At 36.0% G+C, this 23,145-nt stretch overlaps 1 protein-coding gene across 5 annotated transcripts; it reads right to left on the reverse strand.

Moving 5' to 3' along the window:
• Window positions 1–1,848: 1,848 nt before the first annotated feature.
• On the reverse strand, window positions 1,849–6,026 carry LOC141724915 (lipid phosphate phosphatase 2-like). 5 transcript variants are annotated; one of them, XM_074527214.1, is made up of 9 exons: window positions 5,867–5,974; window positions 5,754–5,790; window positions 4,541–4,765; window positions 4,371–4,458; window positions 4,171–4,280; window positions 3,993–4,086; window positions 3,146–3,334; window positions 2,987–3,046; window positions 1,849–2,285 (listed from the first exon to the last, which is right to left on the reverse strand). In XM_074527214.1, exons 3-9 carry the CDS (start codon window positions 4,754–4,756, stop codon window positions 1,984–1,986), a joined length of 1,059 nt encoding a protein of 352 aa, XP_074383315.1. In that variant the 5' UTR covers window positions 4,757–4,765; window positions 5,754–5,790; window positions 5,867–5,974; the 3' UTR covers window positions 1,849–1,983. The 5 variants fall into 5 exon arrangements, with proteins under 5 accessions (XP_074383315.1, XP_074383314.1, XP_074383313.1 ...); XM_074527213.1 differs by lacking the exon at window positions 5,754–5,790 and having other exon boundaries at window positions 1,849–2,171; window positions 5,867–6,026; XM_074527212.1 differs by lacking the exon at window positions 5,754–5,790 and having other exon boundaries at window positions 1,849–2,273; window positions 5,867–6,026.
• Between the last annotated feature and the right edge of the window lie 17,119 nt (window positions 6,027–23,145).

A 23,145-nucleotide genomic window follows, 5' to 3' on the forward strand; every position in this document is an offset into this window, starting at 1 on the left:
TAATTCAAACACACAATTTACATTTTTGTAATAGTTGAGCTACACACAATATACTTTACTCATGATAAGATTTGATACTACTACATTATATAATAACATTGTAGCCTAATGTCTCTAGTTGAGGGTTCTACTGTTGGCATGTGAATGAGTATGCAAATAATTAAATATATTGGATCGAGAAGGATTTGATGTTGTTGATTATCTAACATGAAATAGTTAATGGAATAGTTAATAAGAAGGGTTTGTGCTGGTGCATATTATAAATGCAGGGAATTTATTATTATAAAAAAAATGAAAGATTATCAAAACTAGTTAATTATAAAATATTGTGCTTATTGATATACCATAGAAAAAACATATTAAGAAGTATAAGGTTTTTTTCTTGATCTACAGTGTATGTAATGAGTATTAGTAAGTGATCAAACTAATAAACGAGCTACTTCACCGGTTGAAACCAACCTCTTGTAAATCTCCAAAACCAACCTTGCATCAACAACTTCATTGTTGGTCCCAGAAACTATAGGCACTGCTCGTCTTTTTGTTGAAAAATCAGTTTTATCTTGCAAAAGCTTCTTATCAGACAAACTAGCAATAGTACCATTTCGAAACTTGGAGAAAAACTTAACGGCTGAAAAGAACTTTAACATAATCTTTGTAGTTTCACTTACATTCGCAACTTGTTGTCTTTGATTCCCAAGCCTTGCTATTCTAGGCTTTCGTTTTCTGTTTAGTCGCTGGTACTGTTTCCTCTTCCAGTACCTCTTCATGCTTGCAAGACTTGTCAATTTGTCAAGTGTGAGAAGATGATTTGTCAAGTCATTGGGTGAAAGACGGGGGTTTATATAACAATTAACAGCATTGCAATTTCATTCTCTATGATTATAAAAAAAAAGGCTTAATTATACATTAAACCCTGAAATATGATGTTTTGTACACATAAATCCTCGAAAAATTAAGTCATACACATTAAACCTTATGTATCGAAACTGTATATTTTGACCCTTATTCCAACAAACACTTCTAAATCGTTAAATGTTAGGTATCGGGTAAGGGAAATTTTGGAAAATAAATTAGACGGATACATATTATGTAATTTAGGAGAAGGGTTGATATGTTGGCGGAAAATGGACTTACAACTTTGGAAGAAAAAAATAATTTTCTGTCCACATTATCGTGCCTAAAATTGTGACATTTTATAATTCAGAATTTTTTGGCGGAGCAAGGGTCATAATGTATACATTTGATACATTAGGGGCTGATGTGTATGATTTTTTTCTTGAAGGGTTTATGTGTATATAGTATTATACTTCAAGATTTAAATTATAATTAAGCCTAAAAAAAATGTTTTACTGTTCGGTGGCCGAAACTTGAAAACGAAATTGCAGAATACATCATGCATTTTTTTTTTGCAGAATTCATTGCAGTGACCTGTTCTCAGTGGTTATTTGTCATCAATTCATCATGCATATAAAGTAATACAAAGCTAGGCATTTAAATACTTGTTTGATATACTATAACCCTCTCTAGGCTTTAGTTACTACATAAATACATGTACTTAAATATTAATTAGACACAAATCAGTCAGGATATATGTGTCCACATTGAGGTTATAAGCAACAAAAAAAAAACAACTGAAAAATTACAGAATGTTTTATCTTAATTTATCAAAAATTAAAATTTGAATCATTATATTTCTATACATTACAAAGGACAAAGCGGATCACAGGACGGCTAATGGGATCAAGTGGCCTGAGATTCTGTAAGCAGGGTGAACTATCTTGCCAACCAATTCTAGCGTCTAACGCAACATATAAAATAGCATTTACCGGTTCTTATTTCAAATTTACATGTTAAAAAGAGATCAACAATGAATTTGATGATAATCATAAGCTTAGTGTTAAAATTAGTATTTTAATTGTCATACATGTTATCCTGATATCTGTCTCTGACTGTTTCCTCTAGAATAAAAGCCAAGTACAAACACTAATATCTTCTTCCACTTTCAACTCCATTTAGCATAGGACTTACCACACCATTGTGAGATTGGATATACACATTTTCAAGTTCTGCTGGACGTACACCAAGACAATTGATGTTGCTGGATGAGGACTGGGTGCCATTTCCGGATGCTGAGTCTGCCAATGTCTGGAAGTACACATGAGGTCCCCAGCCTGAGGAAGGCATCGGTGATGTATGTATGTTCCATGTCTCAGATACAACTTGTTTCGAAATCATAGATACAGTGCAAATAATTTGTTTTGATTTGATGCAGTCTTTACCGATGCCTCCAATATGAAGAGCTTATTATAAGTTCAGTAATAAATGTGACAGTCACAGATCAACTACATATGCATAAAAATGTGAGCTAGCTAAAATAGTGACTACCTTAGCACTTAGTTAAAGTATTATTTATCCCAATGGCAAGTAAACATAGAAATGTAGAGCTCCTAGTTATCACTAAAATGAGTTTTGAAGTTTTAATTATTGTTCAAGAAACCGACGTTTTCAAATTTATGTCTGTCTTTGTTCATTGCATATGTGAAGTGCTGAGTGCATGATAGTATATGTCCCTTTCATACTTCAGGATGTTACCTTATAATTATCCTATTCTCCTTCAAGAATGCAACTTAAGCATGTGTGTGTATGATACATTGCTGCTAAGTTTACTGATATCTAAGATCTCTGGCAGGATACAAGCTACTTGGAGCAACTAGATTGATGTGATATAAGCTTTCAAACTAACTAGAGTGTGTGAACAATAAGACTGTGTTGTGGATCCGTAATGGTCCAAGATGACCTTAATTGATGTGTTTGGGACTAAGCATAAATTTTCATGTGCTTAGTTTGGGGAAGCTTGTGAGAGAGAACCGAACTGTGGAAAAATAATTCTAGTAGCAGGAAAATTACACTTATTTTAAGATACTCTTATCACAGACTCACAATCAATTCTGTAATCAAACAACAAACTATTGCAGTAAGAAAGTACCGTCAATGTCATAAGGTGGTGGAAAGAACTGCAAATAACAAAACGAAGCTACTGTCAACCCTGCATAGAAAAAGAACAGAAATATTTATAAAGATAATTGATATAAAAAAATAACTTGAGCCCATGTAATTTCTAAATGTTATAGGATAATATAACAACCTAGAACACCTCCAGCAAATACATCTTGCCAATGGTGCCAGTAGTCATCAACTCGCGAAACTCCAACTAGAGCTGCAACAAGCAAGGGAAGGAAGACTATGCAGAGTTTTGCAACATGGCCTCTACGGTCAAATACTCTGACCTTCCCTGATAAGTACCAGGCCAAAAAACCAAGGCCAGCAAAGGACCCTACATAATAGTAGTACATAGCTCATAAAGCTGAGATTTTCTTAAAACTAAAATTTTAAGTCTCAAAAGAAATCATGAAGATATAGAAGCATGGTCTCCAAAGTATACTCATAACAACCAAAGCTACTGCAACAATAATATTTAGATTAAATTTTCCAGATCAGGCTTCAGTAACTGGACTACATGTCTCATTTGTACTGTCAAATGCTATTTCCATATATAAACTGCTATTCTGATATTGAGTCTAGCACACGATTGATATCAGAATCCAAATGCTAATGTAGAATTCTAGTGCTAGCAAAGGCTAATTTTAAATTGAAGTCAAGTAGAAACAGCTCATCTGGTACACAGCGAATGATGATAGTGAGTGCAGAAAATTAATTTTATATTATTGTATTTTTGGCCTAAATTTCTGTTCTACTGATAAATTCATCTAGCTCTGCTATGACTACATGTAGTTCACCAATATGACTTACAATCGAGAAATTTGAGGCACAATCTGGCATTTGTTTTCCTGCAACTTCTTTCTGTTTATTGGTAAAGGTGGTGATTTTAATTTTAAAAATGTTTTAGACTGACGACACTTGACATAACTATGTTATTTACAAAAATCGTGTAGTCTACAGAATAAGATATTGAAAACTGTTGCCTGACTTACAAGAAGTATGTCCGCTAGGGAAGCTTTTGTGTCCTTCTCTTATGACACTCTTCTCTCCAGTACACATAACATTTTTTGTTGTTGGATCAAATACCTGTTCACCAAATGCACCTAAAACGTTTACCACTTGACAAAGGATAGATGAAAGTTGACTAAAAGCCAACTGACTAGGACTCACCCCTTTTCCATTAGGGAAGCACCGCCAAAAGAAGTCTGGACGAGGTCGACCAACAGCATCTTTGATAGAATCAGTTAAAACTGCAGTAACAAGTACAGCAAACAGAAGTCCTGCACATGCCAAAATTCAAATTTATTGCTATATATAATAGGTAATAAACTGCTGAAGTATCTAGAGTATAGCATGGCAAAAAAGAAAACCTAAAACTGCTTGATGCAAGTCAAAGACATCCTTCCTAATGAAGTAGTATATGATAATGACAGCTAGAGGCAGTAATATTGCAATGATCTGTCAGAAAAAAAGATAGACGACAAAATCAGTCATATTATCCACTGTATCAGAAGATCCTGACTGTTAATACTAAAGTTACCGGAACAGCCCATAGGGGAACCGTGTTGTCCTGCAACGGATACTTGAGATCTTCCATCATCCCCTCTCCAACAAATCGGTGAAATGGTTCAATTACATTTAAACCAACTTCTATGACCACGAGAAGCATTAATATAAGCCAATCATGCATATGCAGCCTTGCCATATGAGTTCCATGTGACCTAATAGTGTGGGCGCCCAGTTGAATATCTGGCATCCTCGCCAACTAAATCAGATGAAAGATCGGTAGCCACATATAAATTGGTGATGATAACACAACAAAGAATTGAGAGAAAAAGACATTGCATTACGATATATCAATAATTAGGTTAGATAATTCCCAAGGACGGTATATTTCTGCAAATATGATAATATTTATTCCTGCAGTAGTATGCATTACTGGATAATAAATCGAAATGATCCTCTAAGCCTTCTATTAATTATATAAATTGAAGTTTACAGTTATACGTTGATCCTCACAACTCACAAGCCTTCAGCATGTCATAATTTGTATTAGTAATCAAACTAAGGCATCTCATACCAGAGTCCAAACATTTTTATGTTTAGCAACCGTAAAGAACTATAAAACAAATGCTCGTAAAGAACTACAAAACAAATGCTCTTTCTAGTGGAGCACTCAAGCACCAATGCTCCTAAAACCTTGATGTGTTGATGGAAAACCTTAACATAATAATTCGATGCCAAATTAAGTAACCAACCCTCACAATTACTTAAGGTGTTGAGGCGAAGGGATCAATATCTATACCATGTGTAAATAAAAGTGGATCAACCTGTTCTTCCTGTTTACGGAAAATTCTAATTCTGATTTAGAGGCCATGTCATTAGAAAGAGCTACATATTGTAATATGTAATGAAAAGAAAAAAGCACCTAATACTCCTCTATCTCAAATTGAGAATTCATTTTCCAAGTTACTGTATTTATATTCTAAAACAGATTAATATTCTACTACTACTATTGGAGAACTGAGTTTATAAAATAGATCTACCTCCAAAGAAAAGTTTTACAACTAGCTGCTAATACATGGTTAGTCTTAATTAGTTATCCAAATCCAAACTGATTAATTGTCAGCAGACAGTAGTAATTTCTAAATATCTCCCTCATTTATTACTTGAACACATAATGACACAAGTACAAAATACAAATGGTTCTGCATTACAATTTTTTTTTAAAAAAATAAAGGGCAGAACCTTACTAGCTTTTACGTGCTATGGATCTCCCCCGAACTTGACCTATGATCCGAATGTTTATTTATGATATAAAAATGTAGAACAGAAAGGAAACCAAGATATATGCTCATGAATTTACCTGAAGGATGAAGGAGATGACTTTTCCGGAAGTGTGTGAAAGAAAATGTAGCAAGGGGCTTTGCTTAAAGCCAAAGGGGTCGAGGGGGACAATGCAAAGTGCAGCAACAAATGAGAAACAGGGGAGGTCCTGCTTTAAGTCACTATATCCCATGCTTACAGCTTAGGTTACATTTACCCGGGCGATGGCAAAAAATATATCTTTTTTTAGAAGTTGTAACAAAAATATCACTTTTTGGAGTATATGGCCAAAAATATCCTTTTAATACGTATTTTAGAAATGAGTAAATCTATTACGCATCTGAAAAATGGGTATTACATAAAAAAAATTTTAAAAAAAAGCAGAACATGTGATACGCATGTCACAAATGCGTATCACCAGAATCAAATGGGTGAAACGTATTTTGTGAATGCGTGTCTCTTTTTTTATTTTTTTTTCAATTTTTTTAATACGAATTACTCATTTTTAAAATGCGTATTAGTAATACCCAACTGAAAAATATGTATTAGACGGGTATTTTTGGCCAAAATTTGAAAAAGGTGTATTTTTATCACATACTCTGAAAAAATAGGTATTTTTGTTATTTTTTCCTTTCAGGAGGACAAACAAAAAGTTAAAACCAGCCAAATTCTCCTACAGTTCCTTGATTGCTTAGTTGCTTATGCTTTCTTCTGAATTCTGATATGTTATATTCTTTATCTACTTTTAGTAAAATTCGGTATACCTAGTCATCAATCCAATTGCTTGAAAGCAGTGGTGGTGGATCTAGCCAAAAAAATAAATATGCCCAACATAATTTTCTTTATGATAAATAATAGAGTTAATTGCAATTTGCAACCTCCACTTTTCATTTAAAATCAAAATAGTATTAAATCCGGGATTACGTATCACACCTAGTCATTTAAAACTTTGGGGCTGAATGACAAGTTATCAGACCGAGAAACAGTAAATCAGGTGACAGAAGATGAGAATGCAAACTTAGTGGCTGAGATTACGTATGAGGAGGTCAGAAGTGCAGTGTTCTCCATGCACCCGGATAAGTCACCTGGGCAAGATGGTTTAAATCCGGCATTCTTTCAAACTTATTGGTGCATAGTTGGAACAGATGTGGTCCAATTCTGCCAGCATTTTCTGAGTACGGGAGAGCTCCCAAGTGGAATAAATCAAACGCTGGTATGTCTAATTCCAAAAGTTAAAGAACCTCAAGCAATGACTGATCTACGACCAATTTCATTGTGTAATGTGTTAGTTCGCATACTTTCTAAAGTCATGGCGAATAGATTAAAACCTTGTTTTAAATTGTTGATTTCGGATACGCAGAGCGCATTTATAGAGGGGAGATTGCTTAATGATAATGCATTGATAGCGTTTGAAGTTAATCATTATATGAAAAGATTGTCTCAGGGAACTAAGGGAATTGCAGGGTTTAAAATAGACATTTCAAAAGCCTATGATAGGTTGGAATGGGAGTTTATTCGAAACATGATGATAAAGTTTGGATTCACTGACTTGTGGATTGAACGGATAATGGGGTTGATCAATTCAGTTTCCTATAGTTTTATTCGAAATGGGAAAGTTTTTGGAGAGGTCATTCCATCCCGGGGGGTGCGACAAGGCGACCCAATATCTCCGTATATATATATCATGTGTGCGGAGTGGCTTAGTTCTATTATTCGAAGGAATGAAGAGGTTGGTTTATTGCACGGGTGTAAAATTGCTCGGGGTGCACCTACGATATCACATTTATTATTCGCGGATGATTGTTACTTCTTATTTCGAGCCACAAAGACAGAAGCTAATATTATGAAGCGGATTCTGGGTAGGTATGTGTTAGATATATTTGATAATGTCATGGCTAATATGTTTTATGTTTAGATTTCAGATCTTACTTGAACAGGATAAATCAGTACTTAACTGCTGATCAGTACTTATACTGGAAGTCAGGACTTAAGGGATATCAGTACTTATGTTATCAGGAGATAATCATCAGAAGATAGATATCAGAACTTAAGTGCTGAAGGACGATCAGATAAGGACAGTAGCTGATTAAAGGAAAGAAGATCAAGATAAACATAAGAAGAGATATGCATGAAGAAGGAATTCTGTAAATAATGGAATACTTGGAGGAAAAGATATCTGATTGATATATTTTAGGAAGCAGAATTATATTCCATATCAATTAGCGATTATCTTGTAACTGTGTAGTATATAAACACAGACGTAGGGTTTACACTATATGTGTTATCATTATTAGAGAAGATTATTCATTGTAACCCTAGCAGCTCTCGTGATATTTGTTCATCACTGAGAGGTAACAGTTCCATACTGTAACAGAGTTTATTGTTTCAATAAAGTTTGCTTTCTGTTACTTAAGTTCTTAAAGTTCGATTTGAGTGTACTATACACTGTATTCACCCCCTCTACAGTGTGTGTGACCTAACAATTGGTATCAGAGCCTATCTGTTAACATACATACAGTTAAAGATCCAAACACAATCATGTCGGACACAGAAACTTCAACTAAGCCTACCAAAACTGAGGAACCACCAAAGACACAAATTCAGAGTCGGTATGAGACCATCAGAGTTCCCATACTGAGACCATCTGAATATCCCATATGGAAGGTAAGGATGACCATGTTCCCGGAAGCAACAGATCCAGAATACCTTGATAGAATCAAGGAAGGCCCTCACAAACCAACCAAACTCGATGTTGCAGTTGCAGGTGAAGCAGCAAAGACCGTACCAAAGGAGAAGAGTGATTATACTGCTGAAGACATAGCATCAATTGCTAAGGATGCTAAGGTACGACACTTACTGCATAGTGTCATTGATAATGTGATGTCAAACAGGGTAATCAAATGCAAGACTGCTAAGGAGATATGGGATGCTCTGGAAACAAGGTGTCAGGGAACTGACACAATTAAGAAGAACAGGAAGACAATACTCACTCAAGAGTATGAACACTTTGACTCAAAGACTAATGAGTCATTGAATGATTTATATGATAGATTTGTCAAACTTTTGAATGATTTGTCATTGGTTGATAAAGAGTATGATCTTGAAGATTCAAACCTTAAGTTCCTGTTAGCTCTTCCTGAATGCTGGGATTTGAAGGCAACGACAATAAGAGACAACTACAATCTTGTTGAAACAACTCTTGACGAAATCTATGGAATGCTCAAGACTCATGAGCTGGAGATGGAACAAAGAAGCAAGAGGAAAGTCAAGGACAGTTGCTCTTAAGGCTGAAGAAGAACTCCCCAAAGCAGCTTCCTCAAAGAAAGACAAGGGTAAAGCTCTTTTCATAAAGTCTGATACTGAGTCATCAAGTTCTGAGAGTGATGATGACTCAGATTCTGAAAGCTTGCCTGAGACTGATGCTGATGAGGAGATGATGAAGCTGTGTGCTCTTATGGTGAAAGGAATCACAAAGATTGCATACAGGAAGTTCAGGAAGGGAAAGAAGTTTTCCAGGAAAGGCATAAGTTCTGATAAGAAGAATTTCAGAAGATCTGAAGGAAGAGGAGGAAAGTCTGACAGAGGAGATTACACCAATGTTAAATGCTATAACTGTGGTGAGAAAGGCCACATATCTCCTGATTGCAAGAAGGTAAAGGGTGACAAAGGCAAGGCTCTTGTCACAAAGCAGAAAAGCTGGACAGACACCTCAGACTCTGAAAGTGAGGAAAACTATGTATTGATGGCAAATGCTGATAAAGAAAGTGCTGAGAGCAGTTCTGAAGCTGCTGAAACAAAGGTACCTCAGACTACTTATGCTTTTCATACTGATGATATTAATGAGTTGAGAAGATATCTTAAAACCATGTTTGTTAGTTATAGAGATCAAACTTTAACATGTGAAAGATTAATTTCTGAAAACCTTGCATTTAAGAAAAGAAATGATTTCTTAGAAAAAGAGTTAGTCATGTTTCATCAAACTCAGAAGGATAGAGATGATGCTTTTTATGTTAGGGATGAAGGGCTAAAAATAAATGAATCTCTCAAAACTGAGTTAGAAAAGGAAAGAGAGATTATCAGGACTTGGACAAACTCTGGCAAAACAACTCAAAATTTGCTAAGTAGTGGAAACTGGAAAGAAGGCTTAGGTTATGGAGAAGATAAGAATGATAAAGGAACTGAAGAAATTAAGTCTGTTGATAAGCAAAAGCCAAAGTTAAAACCTGTTAAGTTTGTAACTGTAAAGTCTGAAAATGAAAAATCAGAAGTTACAAAGAAATTAACTTCTGACAAACTAAAACAGGAAAAGACAGCTGAAGTGAACATAGGCTTAATGACAAAGAAGCAGCTTAAGCATAAGCTGAAAGATGTTAAGAATGCAAACAAGGTAAAATCACCTAGGAAAAATAGGAATGGAAAGGAAGGTATGAATAAAAGCAATAATTACAAACCTGTTCCTAATGCTTCTAGGAAAACATGTCATAACTGTGGAAGTTCTAACCATCTGGCTTCTTTTTGCAGGAAGAATAAGAATATTAACTTCTTACCTTCAAAGTCAGGAGTTAAGAGTCAGTCTGTTAGATACAAACCACAAAATCCTTATTTTCATTATGGTAGTTTATGGCATTCTATTTATACTTGTAAGGAATATCATAGCTTGTACTATGATTATTATCAAATAAAACCTTCTTTGAAGAAAGTTTCCATTGTTCCTTCTAGTGTAAATTCTGATTCAAAGTCTGATAGTATAAGTTCTGATAAGAAAAATGTTAACATAAACTCTGATGCTAAATCCGCTGCAAATGTTAATAAACTTAATAAGGCCAAAGGATCCAAGCAAGTCTGGGTCCTTAAAACTAATAATTAGTGGTCTTTGTGATTGCAGGGCAACAGGAAAAATATTCTAGTTCTGGACAGTGGATGTTCAGGACACATGACTGGAAATAAGGCCCTGTTATCAGACTTTGTGGAGAAAGCTGGCCCAAGTGTTTCTTATGGAGATGGCAACATTGGAAAAACATTGGGATATGGCAATATCAATCTTGGAAATGTCATAATTAAACAAGTAGCTCTGGTCTCAGGACTTAAATACAACCTACTGAGTATAAGTCAAATCTGTGACAGAGGTTATCATGTTGATTTCTTTGAAGAACACTGTGAAATTGTGAGTAAATCTAAAGGCAAAGTTGTTCTGAAAGGATACAGGCGTGGTAACATTTATGAAGCTAAGCTTTCAACAAGTACTGATGGTTCTGAAATCTGTCTGATGAGTAGAGCATCAATTGAAGAAAGCTGGAATTGGCATAAGAAACTCTCTCATTTAAATTTCAACAATATAAATGAACTGGTCAAGAAAGATCTTGTGAGAGGATTGCCAAACACAGTATTTTCTCCTGATGGTCTTTGTGATTCATGTCAGAAAGCCAAACAAAGAAAATCTTCATTCAAGAGCAAGACTGAATCATCAATTCTTGAGCCTTATCATCTACTACATGTTGATCTATTTGGTCCAGTAAATGTCATGTCTATTGCAAAGAAGAAGTATGCGTTGGTCATAGTGGATGAGTTCACCAGATACACATGGGTGTATTTCTTGCATACAAAAAGTGAAACTGCATCAATCTTGATTGATCATGTCAAACATCTGGATAAAATGGTCAAAGATTCTGTGAAAGTTTTAAGGAGTGATAATGGCACTGAGTTCAAGAATTTGATAATGGAAGAGTTCTGCAAAAGCCATGGAATAAAGCAGGAATTTTCTGCTCCTGGAACTCCACAGCAAAATGGAGTTGTTGAAAGGAAGAATAGAACTCTCATTGAAGCTGCACGCACAATGCTTGAAGAAGCAAAGCTTCCAACCTATTTCTGGGCTGAAGCTGTGCAAACTGCTTGTTTTACTCAAAATGCAACACTCATTAACAAGCATGGAAAAACACCATATGAGATGGTGAAGAAAAAGAAGCCAAATCTGAAATACTTTCATGTATTTGGATGCAAGTGTTTTGTTCTCAAGACTCATACTGAACAGCTATCAAAGTTTGATCTAAAAGCTTATGAAGGAATCTTTGTTGGATATCCACTTTCCATAAAAGCCTTCAGAGTCTATAATTTGAGAACAAAAGTAGTCATGGAATCTATCAACGTCTCTTTTGATGAAAAGAAGATTACTGGTCTTGAAGATTTCATTGACCATGATCAGCTGAGATTTGAAAATGAAGACTCAAATTCTGATACTGAAAATTCTGAAAGTCTAAGTCCTGATACTGTAAACTCTGATGGAATAAACTCTGATGTTATTGAAACTGTGGTGACTACGCCAAGGGAAGATGCACCGATGCAGGGGGAGCATACTCAAGATCCTACTACAGATCAAGAAACATCAGAACATACATCTGGCTCTTCAAATTCTGATTCGTCAAGTTCTGATAAGCCAAGTTCTGATAGTGCTGAAAATTTAAATACTGAAGACTCCAACTCAGAGAGCATAGTTTTAGAGGGAGCATCAGAAAATGAAAATGAAGATAGCATGGATCATGGGGGAGCATCCAGTTCTAGAGAAAACCTTCCATCTGCAAGGAAGTGGACAAAATCACATACACCTGATTTGATAATTGGAAATCCTGATGCAGGTGTCAGAACTAGAACAGGTACTTCAAATGAATGTCTTTACAATTCTTTTCTCTCTCAGACTGAGCCAAAGAAAGTGGAAGAAGCTCTTCAAGATGCTGATTGGGTGCAAGCAATGCAGGAAGAGTTGAATGAATTTGAAAGAAACAAAGACTGGACCCTAGTGCCAAGACCAAAGAATAGATCTGTTGTTGGTATAAAGTGGGTATTCAGAAACAAAACTGACAGTGATGGCATAATTACAAGGAATAAGGCAAGGCTGGTTGCAAAAGGATATTCTCAACAGGAGGGAATTGATTATGATGAAACATTTGCACCAGTTGCTAGGTTAGAAGCCATAAGGATATTCTTGGCTTATGCTGCTCACAAAAAGTTTACTGTATTTCAAATGGATGTGAAAAGTGCTTTTCTCAATGGAGAATTGGAGGAGGAAGTATATGTTGAACAACCTCCAGGTTTTGTAGATACCAAACATCCAGATTATGTCTGCAGGCTTGATAAAGCACTTTATGGACTTAAGCAAGCTCCTAGAGCATGGTATGAGACTTTAGCTCAGTTTCTTCTAGAAAGTGGATTCAACAGAGGGACAATAGACAAAACACTGTTCTACCTCAACCATGGAAAGGACTTACTTCTGGTCCAGATTTATGTTGATGGTATCATTTTTGGATCTACAAATGACAAAGTTTGCAAAAAGTTTGCCAAACTAATGCAGTCAAGATATCAGATGAGTATGATGGGAGAACTTAGTTATTTTCTGGGCCTTCAAGTCAAGCAGAATGAGGAAGGCACTTTTATTTGTCAAACCAAGTACACCAGAAACTTGCTGAAGAAATTTAGAATGCAAGATTGTTCAAGTGCATCCACTCCTATGGCCACTGCAACAAAACTGGATAAGGATACTGGTAAATCAGTAGATATTACTGACTACAGAGGTATGATTGGCTCTCTACTCTATCTAACTGCTAGTAGACCTGATATCATGTATGCTACCTGTCTTTGTGCAAGATTTCAAGCAGATCCAAGAGAACCTCACTTAACAGCTGTAAAAAGAATCTTTAAGTATCTTTAAGGAACAGCTGCTATGGGATTATGGTATCCTAGAGAATCAGATTTTAAACTAATAGGTTACTCAGATGCAGATTTTGCAGGTTGCAAAATTGACAGGAAAAGCACAAGTGGAAGCTGCCAATTTCTTGGAGGCAGATTAGTTTCTTGGTACAGCAAGAAACAAAAGTCAATTTCCACATCAACTGCAGAAGCAGAGTATATTGCTGCAGGAAGCTGTTGTGCACAGATTCTTTGGATGAAGAATCAGTTACTGGATTATGGGTTAACATATTTCAAAATCCCTATTTACTGTGATTATCAAAGTGCTATTGCTATGACAGGTAATCCAGTTCAACACTCTATGACAAAGCACATCAGCATCAGGTACCATTTCATCAGGGAACATGTGGATGAAGGTACAGTGGAATTGCATTTTGTTCCCACAGATCAACAACTAGCAGATATCTTCACAAAACCACTGTGTGAAGCTACTTTTACAAGATTGGTAAATGAACTTGGAATGATTTCAGGTTCTTTCTCTAAATCTGCTTAGTCTTGTTCTGTGTTATCAGACTTTATGATCAGTATTTACAGAATTAATCTCATTGTGTATTCTGTGCTTAATTGATAAATGTCTTTAAGTACTGACTGTTGTCTGATATATGTTTCTAAACTCTGATAAGTGATATGTCTGTTCAAGTATCTATTCAATCCTATGAGGATAACTGTGCTAGATACTGACCTAGTAGTCTTCAATAAACAAATGATTCCATGTAAGAAGTAATTATTTCAGTGAAAATCTTATGACACTAGCAAATTCTGATAATTGAGCTTAGTTAAGTTTACTTTGTATATCTTATTACTAAGTCACAAATTAGAATAATGCTACTCATCTATTAAGTTCTGATACTAGTAAAACTGCTGAATGTACTAAGTGCTGATAAACCTCACTTATCAAAAGAAAAGGATAAAAAGATCAAAGAATAAAATCAGGTACTCCTTTGAGATCTAGAGTAAAAATGTGGAAGGGACGACCCAAGTGCATTGCTGGTATTAAGTAAATATGCATTAGAAAAGTAAAATATTTTCTTGGTGACTTTTCACACTCTATGATTACTGGAGAAATACTCTGACAATAGCATAAATTCTGATAAACAGTCGTGACTCACTTACATTGAGAAGCCACTGTAAAATAGAATTTTAAAAAGATGCATAAAATTAGCACAAAACAGTTGAGGTGGACTCAAGCATGAACTCATTCATCAGTAGGTTTCTGGACAATGACAGCTCTTTAGCAAAATTTTAGTTATGCCTTATTTCTAAGATGTACTGAAGTAACTCAGACTTTACTCTTTGTCTGTTATTTAGCTTAATGCACACATTAATCACTCCATATGAATGATGAAAATTACTGTGGTGGTCTATGTTATTTTAGATAAACAGTCACTGTGTCCCTTTGCACAAATTCTGAGGACAAGTTCTAGTTACACGTTCTAATGATTAAGTTCTGAAGTCTATAACTCAGAACTTGTAATGAGGATTTACTAAGATGGGCATTCCTTTTTCGAGTTAAGAAATTATGTTCTGATGACTGTTAAGTTCTGATATAAGTCTAAGTTCTGATATTACAGTCTAATGTTTTACTTGACTTATCTTTGAATAAAATTTGATAACAGTCTCAGTTAATAATTGAATATGTTGAAGTGGAAGATTAATAGTCATTATGGTTAGGGTTCATGGTATTTGTATCTGAACAGTCCATTGTTACTTGTTTCTTGTGCGGTTTAAACCATGATTCCTCTTTCCAATGGTTGTTACTCTTTTTCAAAGTCTAGGGAGACGAGGTAGAATTAATTCTACCTGTCAGCATTCAATTTCTTTGCGTCTCCTGGCATTCTCTTGCCTATATAAGCAACCACTTCACATCAGCCTTCCCATCATATTTTTATCACAAACTCACTCTCGTTTTTCATTTATCATCACAAATGGCTGAATTTGGCTGGTTCTACAATTATGGTGATGAGACTGTTCATATCTTTTTGAATGAAATTCCAACTACATACCCTATCACCAACATTCCTCACAATCTCTGGATCTAATTTCCAGAGGTTATCAAACGTGATCTGGTGGCCGTTCGAAGAGAACTTCATCTTTATCGTCTCCGCCAGCAAGAGCGAATCATCCGACTCGCCATTCTGTTTGTCGAGAGTAGGAAGAAGAAGTTGACTTAATCTCGTCTTCTTCCTATTTTTCTTCATCATCAGCTTTGTCAGGCTTCTTAGCTAGGACTAAGGCTATTGATGTTAGGTTTAGAGGCTTAGGGAAAAATCTTATATAAGTATTGATGTAATTTCCATTTCATAAATGTATTGTCTTGATATATTAATGAAAGTTGTTTTTACTTCAAGATTTTGTCTCTGAGTTATTTTATCTTGTGTTGATAAATCCTGATTGATATTCTGATGACCATATAAATTTTGTTTTATATTAAGTTCTGATTCGTTTTCAGCACTTACATATCTAATTTATCTTGGTCATTTTCATGTGCTGTATTTTCAGAATATTAATGATGCAGTGAAAAATAATTCAATTAGTGATAACGGTTTAAATTTTGAATTAAAACTGTTTCTCTTGATAAATAGAATGGTTTTTCCTTGAAACTAGGCAAATGGGTAAGTAATGATTCCTGTTTTCTCGAGCCCAGTAACTGTCCGTTATTACTGCATGTCTGACAGGTGTCCAACGGTAACATTTTTGTTCAGAGTATAAGTAAAACAGAGAGAGGATTTCTTTAATCTTTTATTTTCTTCATATTTTATCTCTCTTCTTACTTTTACTCTCTTTCTTTTTATTTCTCACGTTGGTTTTTCATACAGACATTATATCAAACACCTAACAGGCATACTTGAATCTCATTTTTTTTCACATGGCACCAAATGATTTAATCATTGATGGAGCTAAGTTTGTCCCCAACAACTATGCTGCAGTTCTTGATCATACTGAAGCTCCATCTGAATTGCACTTTGTGCAAGATCTTCTTGCACATAGTGAGGTTGGGTATGCATTAATACAGCCTGAATTCTTTTCAAGCCAACAAGTTCTGAGGTTTTGGAGGACTGGACTTTTTGATGATGGTGGTCAACGTGGAACTCCCAGTATTATCTTCCAAGTGGGTGATTCATCCTTTGTAGTCACTCCTGGTACAGTACGCAGGGCTTTACATCTTCCAGAAGATTGTACTTTCTCAATTCCAGAGGACTCAGCCCTTCGGGAGTTAATGACTGAATTGGGATATGAAAAGAGTCTGACGAAACTTGGACAGTTGAAACGGGCTAATATCAGAAGAGAATGGAGTTTCTTCTTTGATTGCATCACCAAAGCTTTTGGGAACAAATGTTCGAATTTTGATGCTATTCCAATTATGAGTCAGCACATCGGGTATGCAATTATTAATCAAACTCATTTTGATTTTGCAATTGCTTTAATTGGTTTTATTGGGGATAGGATGACAGAGGATCGAGATGTTGTTTATTTTGCTAGATTCTGTCAACTTATTTACACTTATTGTACTGATGAACCTCATTTAGTCAGCACCCAAACCCCACCTTTTAAGGTTGCAAAACGATACTTTAATGACCTGGTAAATGCTGATACTAAGAAACAAGTGGTTAGACCATTACAGATTCCTCAGTCTGTCAAACAGATCCTAGTAAATGCTGATCCTGATACTTATAGATCTGCTTACTCTGATGTCCAACCAACTCCAAACACCCAAAATCCAGCAACCTCAGTACCTACCTCTCATTCTACTCAACCTTCATCTTCAGCACCTAATGTGAAATCTTTATCTTCCAAGCCAAAGAGGACAAAGAATGTTCCTCAAACACCTCAAAAGAGAAGGAGGATTGCATTGAGAGATGAATCTGATTCTGAGGAACAGGTTCCTGCTAGAGAACCTGTTGCAACTGAAGCTGAGAAAGAGATTTCTCAGAAGGGTTCTGAAATTGGGGGTTCTAGGCTTCTTAAGAGGCTTAGACGAATGACAGTTCCTGAAACTCCCAAGGAATCCAAATCAACAAGGAAGTACAAGAAACAGAGGGCAAAAAGGCCAGTTTCAGATGATGAAGAGGAAGCAGCTAAGGAAGGGGATCAGGAATCTCTGATCTCACAAGATAAGAAATTTGCTCCAGTCACTTCTTCTCCATCAACTCCATCTCAGGAAGCTGTATCTGACAAGGCTAACTCACCATCTGTGTCTCTTGTTGATCCAGGCACAAGTGCTGATATTGATGTCCAACACTTGGTTGTGTCTGAAGTATTTCTCTTAGAAGCTCCAACAGCAAATAATCCTTCCACAACACCTGTTACTGATGCTGTTCAAACTCCAGAGTTATCAACAACACCTTCTCTACATCAAGATGCTGATGATCAGACTTTAGGTGAGCATCAAGATATGGCTGTTGATCAGAACTTAGTATCAGATCAGCAATTAGAGGATGCTGAAGACTCCATTGCTACTCACACTGTTGTCTTATCCGAAGATACTGATTCTTTAAGTTCTGATGCTGCAAATGCTGGAGATACTGGTGATGCTGCTCCAACTGTAGATGCTGATGAAGCAGGTCCTTCAGGACATACTCCTCAACAGACTCTTCCTAAGTCTGAACTGGTAAAGAAGTTTGTTACAGGGGAAGCATCAGTACCTTGGAGTGAAACTCCTGCAGGTCAGGAGTGGACTAAGGAATGGAACTCAGTTTCATGTGTTCCAACTGCACTACATCTTGCTGAGCACTTGACTAAAGCTGATGAAATGTTAAATTCTGATGATTTAAAAACCCAGCTTAGAGTCACTGCATTGAGTACTAAACATCTACAAGGTCTTCATTCAACTACTCATGCAGAGCTACACAAGATTCAGGAGAACTTTATCAAACAGGAACAAGTTTGGAAAATTGATAAGAAAAAGTTCTTTCAACCTACCATTGACAGGATTGCTTATATTGAGAAAACTCAAGAGAAACAACAAGCTCAGATCGATGAAATTCTGACAAATCAAGCTTCTCAGCAATCGCAACTTACTGAAATCCAATCCTCAGTGGAATTACTTATCTCTCTTTTACTACCTGCTGATGCCAAAAAGGGGGAGAAGGTAATTAAGTCCAAATGCAACACTAACACGACACTGCAAGGAAAGGATGATGGAAATGATGATCAAGGATACTCTGGAATGGGTAGAGATCATAGTCAAGGTAGAGGTTTCTCATCAAGAAAAGCTGAAATCACAAGTCACAGAACAAGTTCTGATACTGGGAAAAGAATAAGTTCTGCTACTGGTAAAAGGATAAGTTCTGATGAACTTTTAGATCTTGATGAAGAAATGTCAAGACAGTTATTTCTTCAAGAAAATCCAGGAATGGACTTGGAAAGTTTAAAGGAAGAAGAAGCCAGACTTAAATCAGAGAAAGTCACATCTAAATCTGAAGCTTCTGGTAAAAAGTCACTTCCAAAACTCAAAGGCATTGTGATCAAAGAAAGGACGCATACTGAAGCAACATTGGTTAGATCACAACCACAGATAGATCCAAGATCCAAGGGTAAAGAAAAGGTTGGTGAACCTATCAAGGTTTATGTACCTCCTGAGGAAGAAGAAATTACTGATGAAAAGGATGATCTTGCTCTGACTTCAAGAAAAGTTCTTAAAACAACCTCTGACATGGCTCAAGTTGTTCAGAGTCAAGAAATTGTAAATTCTGATATTCAAAAGGAGCAAGTAACCTCTGACAGAGCTCAAGTTAACTTGATATCAGAAAATAGATCAAAGACACTCCTACCAGGATTCACTAAAGCAAAACAGACTCAATCTTTGAAGACAACTGCAAGTGGTTTTGAAGCAAGAGTAGTTACTGGAAAGGAAGCTAGAGATAAAACTGGATTGTGAAGTGCTGATGAAAGAAGAGTACACAACACTACCAAAGATCCAACTTCCTTGAGTGAACCAGGTATTGGAGCAACTCCTGAGAGATTGAATCAACTGGAATCTGTACAGATGGTTTACCATACCTACTTGAAAGAATACATCATGTTGTATTTCATGAAAGATGGTAGGGTTTATCATATAAGACAAAATGCCATTCCATTGAAGTATTTTGAAGAATTGGAGCATGTACTTTTCTTACTTCAAGTGGATGACAGAATAACAGAGACTGCTGCAAACTACTTAAAAGAACAGATTCAGAGACTGAAAAGGCTTTATTCTGTTAAGACTGACAGCATATATGTTCCAAAATACAGAGATCACAGTGGTAATATTGTTGATATGAAGTCTAATACTGCACAGATCAGAACATATCTTGGTATTAAGGGACTTGAATTCAATCTAGAGTCTGACAAAGCTTATGTCATAAGACTAGATCAGGAGTTGAGAAAAGCAAAGATCAATGATCTCAGAGCTGCAATCTTTCAAACTGGTGAAGATACTGCAGAGCTTAAAGATGTCAAAAGGAGAATGATTGATGAACTCAGATATGCTGAGAAATGTTTGTTGAAGAACTATCTCAGAACAACTCCTGACATCAGAGAGATCAGAAAATGATGAAGCCAAGTTAAAGATCTACAACTGCTTAAATTCTGATATTTATACAGACTGAAGTTGTTATCAGAAGTTGAAATTGATAAAAGCTTTAAGGACTGTAAGTTGTAGTTATCTAGTCTAATTCTCATGCATTTGTACTTAATGTTTTTGACATCATCAAATATCTGTTAAACTTGTATATTATGTTAATTTACAAGTTGGGGGAGATTGTTAGATATATTTGATAATGTCATGGCTAATATGTTTTATGTTTAGATTTCAGATCTTACTTGAACAGGATAAATCAGTACTTAACTGTTGATCAGTACTTCTACTGGAAGTCAGGACTTAAGGGATATCAGTACTTATGTTTTCAGGAGATAATCATGAGAAGATAGATATCAAAACTTAAGTGCTGAAGGACGATCAGATAAGGACAGTAGCTGATTAAAGGAAAGAAGATCAAGATAAACATAAGAAGAGATATGCATGAAGAAGGAATTCTGTAAAGAATGGAATACTTGGAGGAAAAGATATCTGATTGATATATTTTAGGAAGCAGAATTATATTCCATATCAATTAGCGATTATCTTGTAACTGTGTAGTATATAAACACAGACGTAGGGTTTACACTATATGTGTTATCATTATTAGAGAAGATTATTCATTGTAACCCTAGCAGCTCTCGTGATATTTGTTCATCACTGAGAGGTAACAGTTCCATACTGTAACAGAGTTTATTGTTTCAATAAAGTTTGCTTTCTGTTACTTAAGTTCTTAAAGTTCGATTTGAGTGTACTATACACTGTATTCACCCCTCTACAGTGTGTGTGACCTAACAGTATGAGTGTATATCGGGACAAATGATTAATTACACAAAGTCATCAGTCAATTTTTCCTCGAATACTATTGGACGAGATAGAAGGGATGTGTGCCAGCAGTTGGGTGTAAATGAAGTTCAGAATCCGGGTAAGTATTTGGGGATGCCCATGTGTGTAGGAAGGAGAAAAGCTGCAACTTTTTCTTTTCTATCTGACAAGATTAACCAAAAATTACAGCTTTGGCAGAATCAAACCTTATCTAAGGCAGGCAAAGTGACCTTACTAAAAACAGCAGCTCAGGTGGTTCCAAATTTCTGGATGAGCATGTTGTTGATCCCACTGGAGGTGTCTGACAGAATTGAAAAGAGTATGAATGCGTTTTGGTGGGGGAGTGGAAATTCGGGTAGAGGGATTAAATGTATATCTTGGGAGAGACTATGTACGGTTAAAGAAGATGGTGGTCTGGGCTTCAAGAGATTAAGGGAATTTAACGTGGCAATGTTAGCAAAACAGGCTTGGCGCGTGATAAATAATGCAAACCCATTAGTAACAGATTTACTCCGTGCTCGGTATTTTCCCAACTCAAACTTTCTGGATGCAAAGCTTGGGAGCAGTCCTAGCTATGTATGGCGGAGTTTAATGGAGGCTCAAGGTGTGATAAGGCAAGGTTACAGATGTCGTATTGGGGACGGAAAAGATACAAAAATCTGGAAGGTGCCATGGTTACCTTGTTCTTTAAACGGGTATCTCACAACTGATATGCCTGAAGAATTGCAGGATATAACGGTGGAGAATTTGATGGATGAGAGTAAGAGAGCATGGGATGACGATGTGTTACAGAATATTTGTAATGCTCGAGATTGTGAGATGATAAAGAAGATTCCAATTCCAAGGATTAGGAAAAATGATTCTTGGTTCTGGTATTTTGATGAGAAAGGGGAATTTTCAGTTAAGTCATGTTATAGACATATTCGAGGAGAGCGGGAGTGCCTAGAGAAGGTGTTCTAGAAAAAGCTATGGGGTCTTAAACTACCAGGAAAGGTTACAAATTTTTTATGGCGTACTTGCAGAGGGGTACTGCCTACAGCTGTTGCTTTGGCTAGAAAACACGTAGAGATAAGTACAGTGTGCTCATGGTGTCAAAGGGCTGCGGAGGATGATATGCATATTCTTTTTCAATGTTGTTTTGCTAGGGATTTGTGGGATAAAGTTGGCCTTGCAGAGCTGGTAACTGTTTCACCGAGTGACACTGTTATGACAATCTTAAAGCGCGTATTTCAGAATGGTGGACATCAACGAAATGGTTTAGTTGGAATGTTATGCTGGAATCTGTGGTACAGGAGAAACAACTGGGTTTGGAACCGTATAAACACTTCAAGTTTTGGAGTAAAGTCTAGGACGGTAAATATGCTAGCAGAATGGAACCGTGCCAGGGAAGATATGCAGAAACAAACAGCTCGGACTCAAGCGAGTAATCGAACATGGAGTAAACCTCCTGAAGGGTGGGTTAAGATCAATGTAGACGCTGCTTGTATGTTGCGAACTGGGCAGATGGGAGTGGGGTGTGTGATCAGAGATGAGTGTGGCCGTTTTATGCGAGCTAGGAGTCAGGTGGTGCATGGATGTCTGCAGCCAAGGGAAGTTGAGGCAATAGGCTTAAGGGAAGCTTTATCGTGGACAAAGAATTGGAGACGAAGTAAGTGTATCTTTGAATGTGATGCTAAGGCTTTGGTGGAAGCTGTTAATGGTGAGGGTGGTCAATCCTATTTCCATACGATTGTGGATGATTGTTAAGATATTATTAAACACTTTGATGAAGTGTTAGTGACTTTTGTCCCTAAATCTGCGAATATGGTAGCACACTTGTTAGCAAAAACTACGTATTCTATGTCAGGTCTTCAGGAGTGGGTATCTACTGCTCCAGATTTTATCATTTGTAATATTGCCTCTGAGGAGGGTTAAATTAATGCAAGTACGTTTTGTTTCAAAAAAAAAAATCAAAACAGTATATTTACTTTGTAAAATACAATTTGCAACCCTTAACTTTCAATATCAACTACAATATGCATCCTTTGTGTTTATAAAATTGAAATTGAGATGTTAATATTAATAACTAAAATTTCAAATTAATTAAAATATTTATTTTAATGCATTTTTTACATGAAAAAAATTATAGTTATTTTCTATTAGTAATACTCTAAATTAATCATAATGCTAAATATTTAAAATATATTTATTAAGCAAAATAT

The sequence above is a fragment of the Apium graveolens genome, chromosome 5 (assembly GCF_009905375.1).
Source record: "Apium graveolens cultivar Ventura chromosome 5, ASM990537v1, whole genome shotgun sequence".
Classification (NCBI taxonomy): domain Eukaryota; kingdom Viridiplantae; phylum Streptophyta; class Magnoliopsida; order Apiales; family Apiaceae; genus Apium; species Apium graveolens.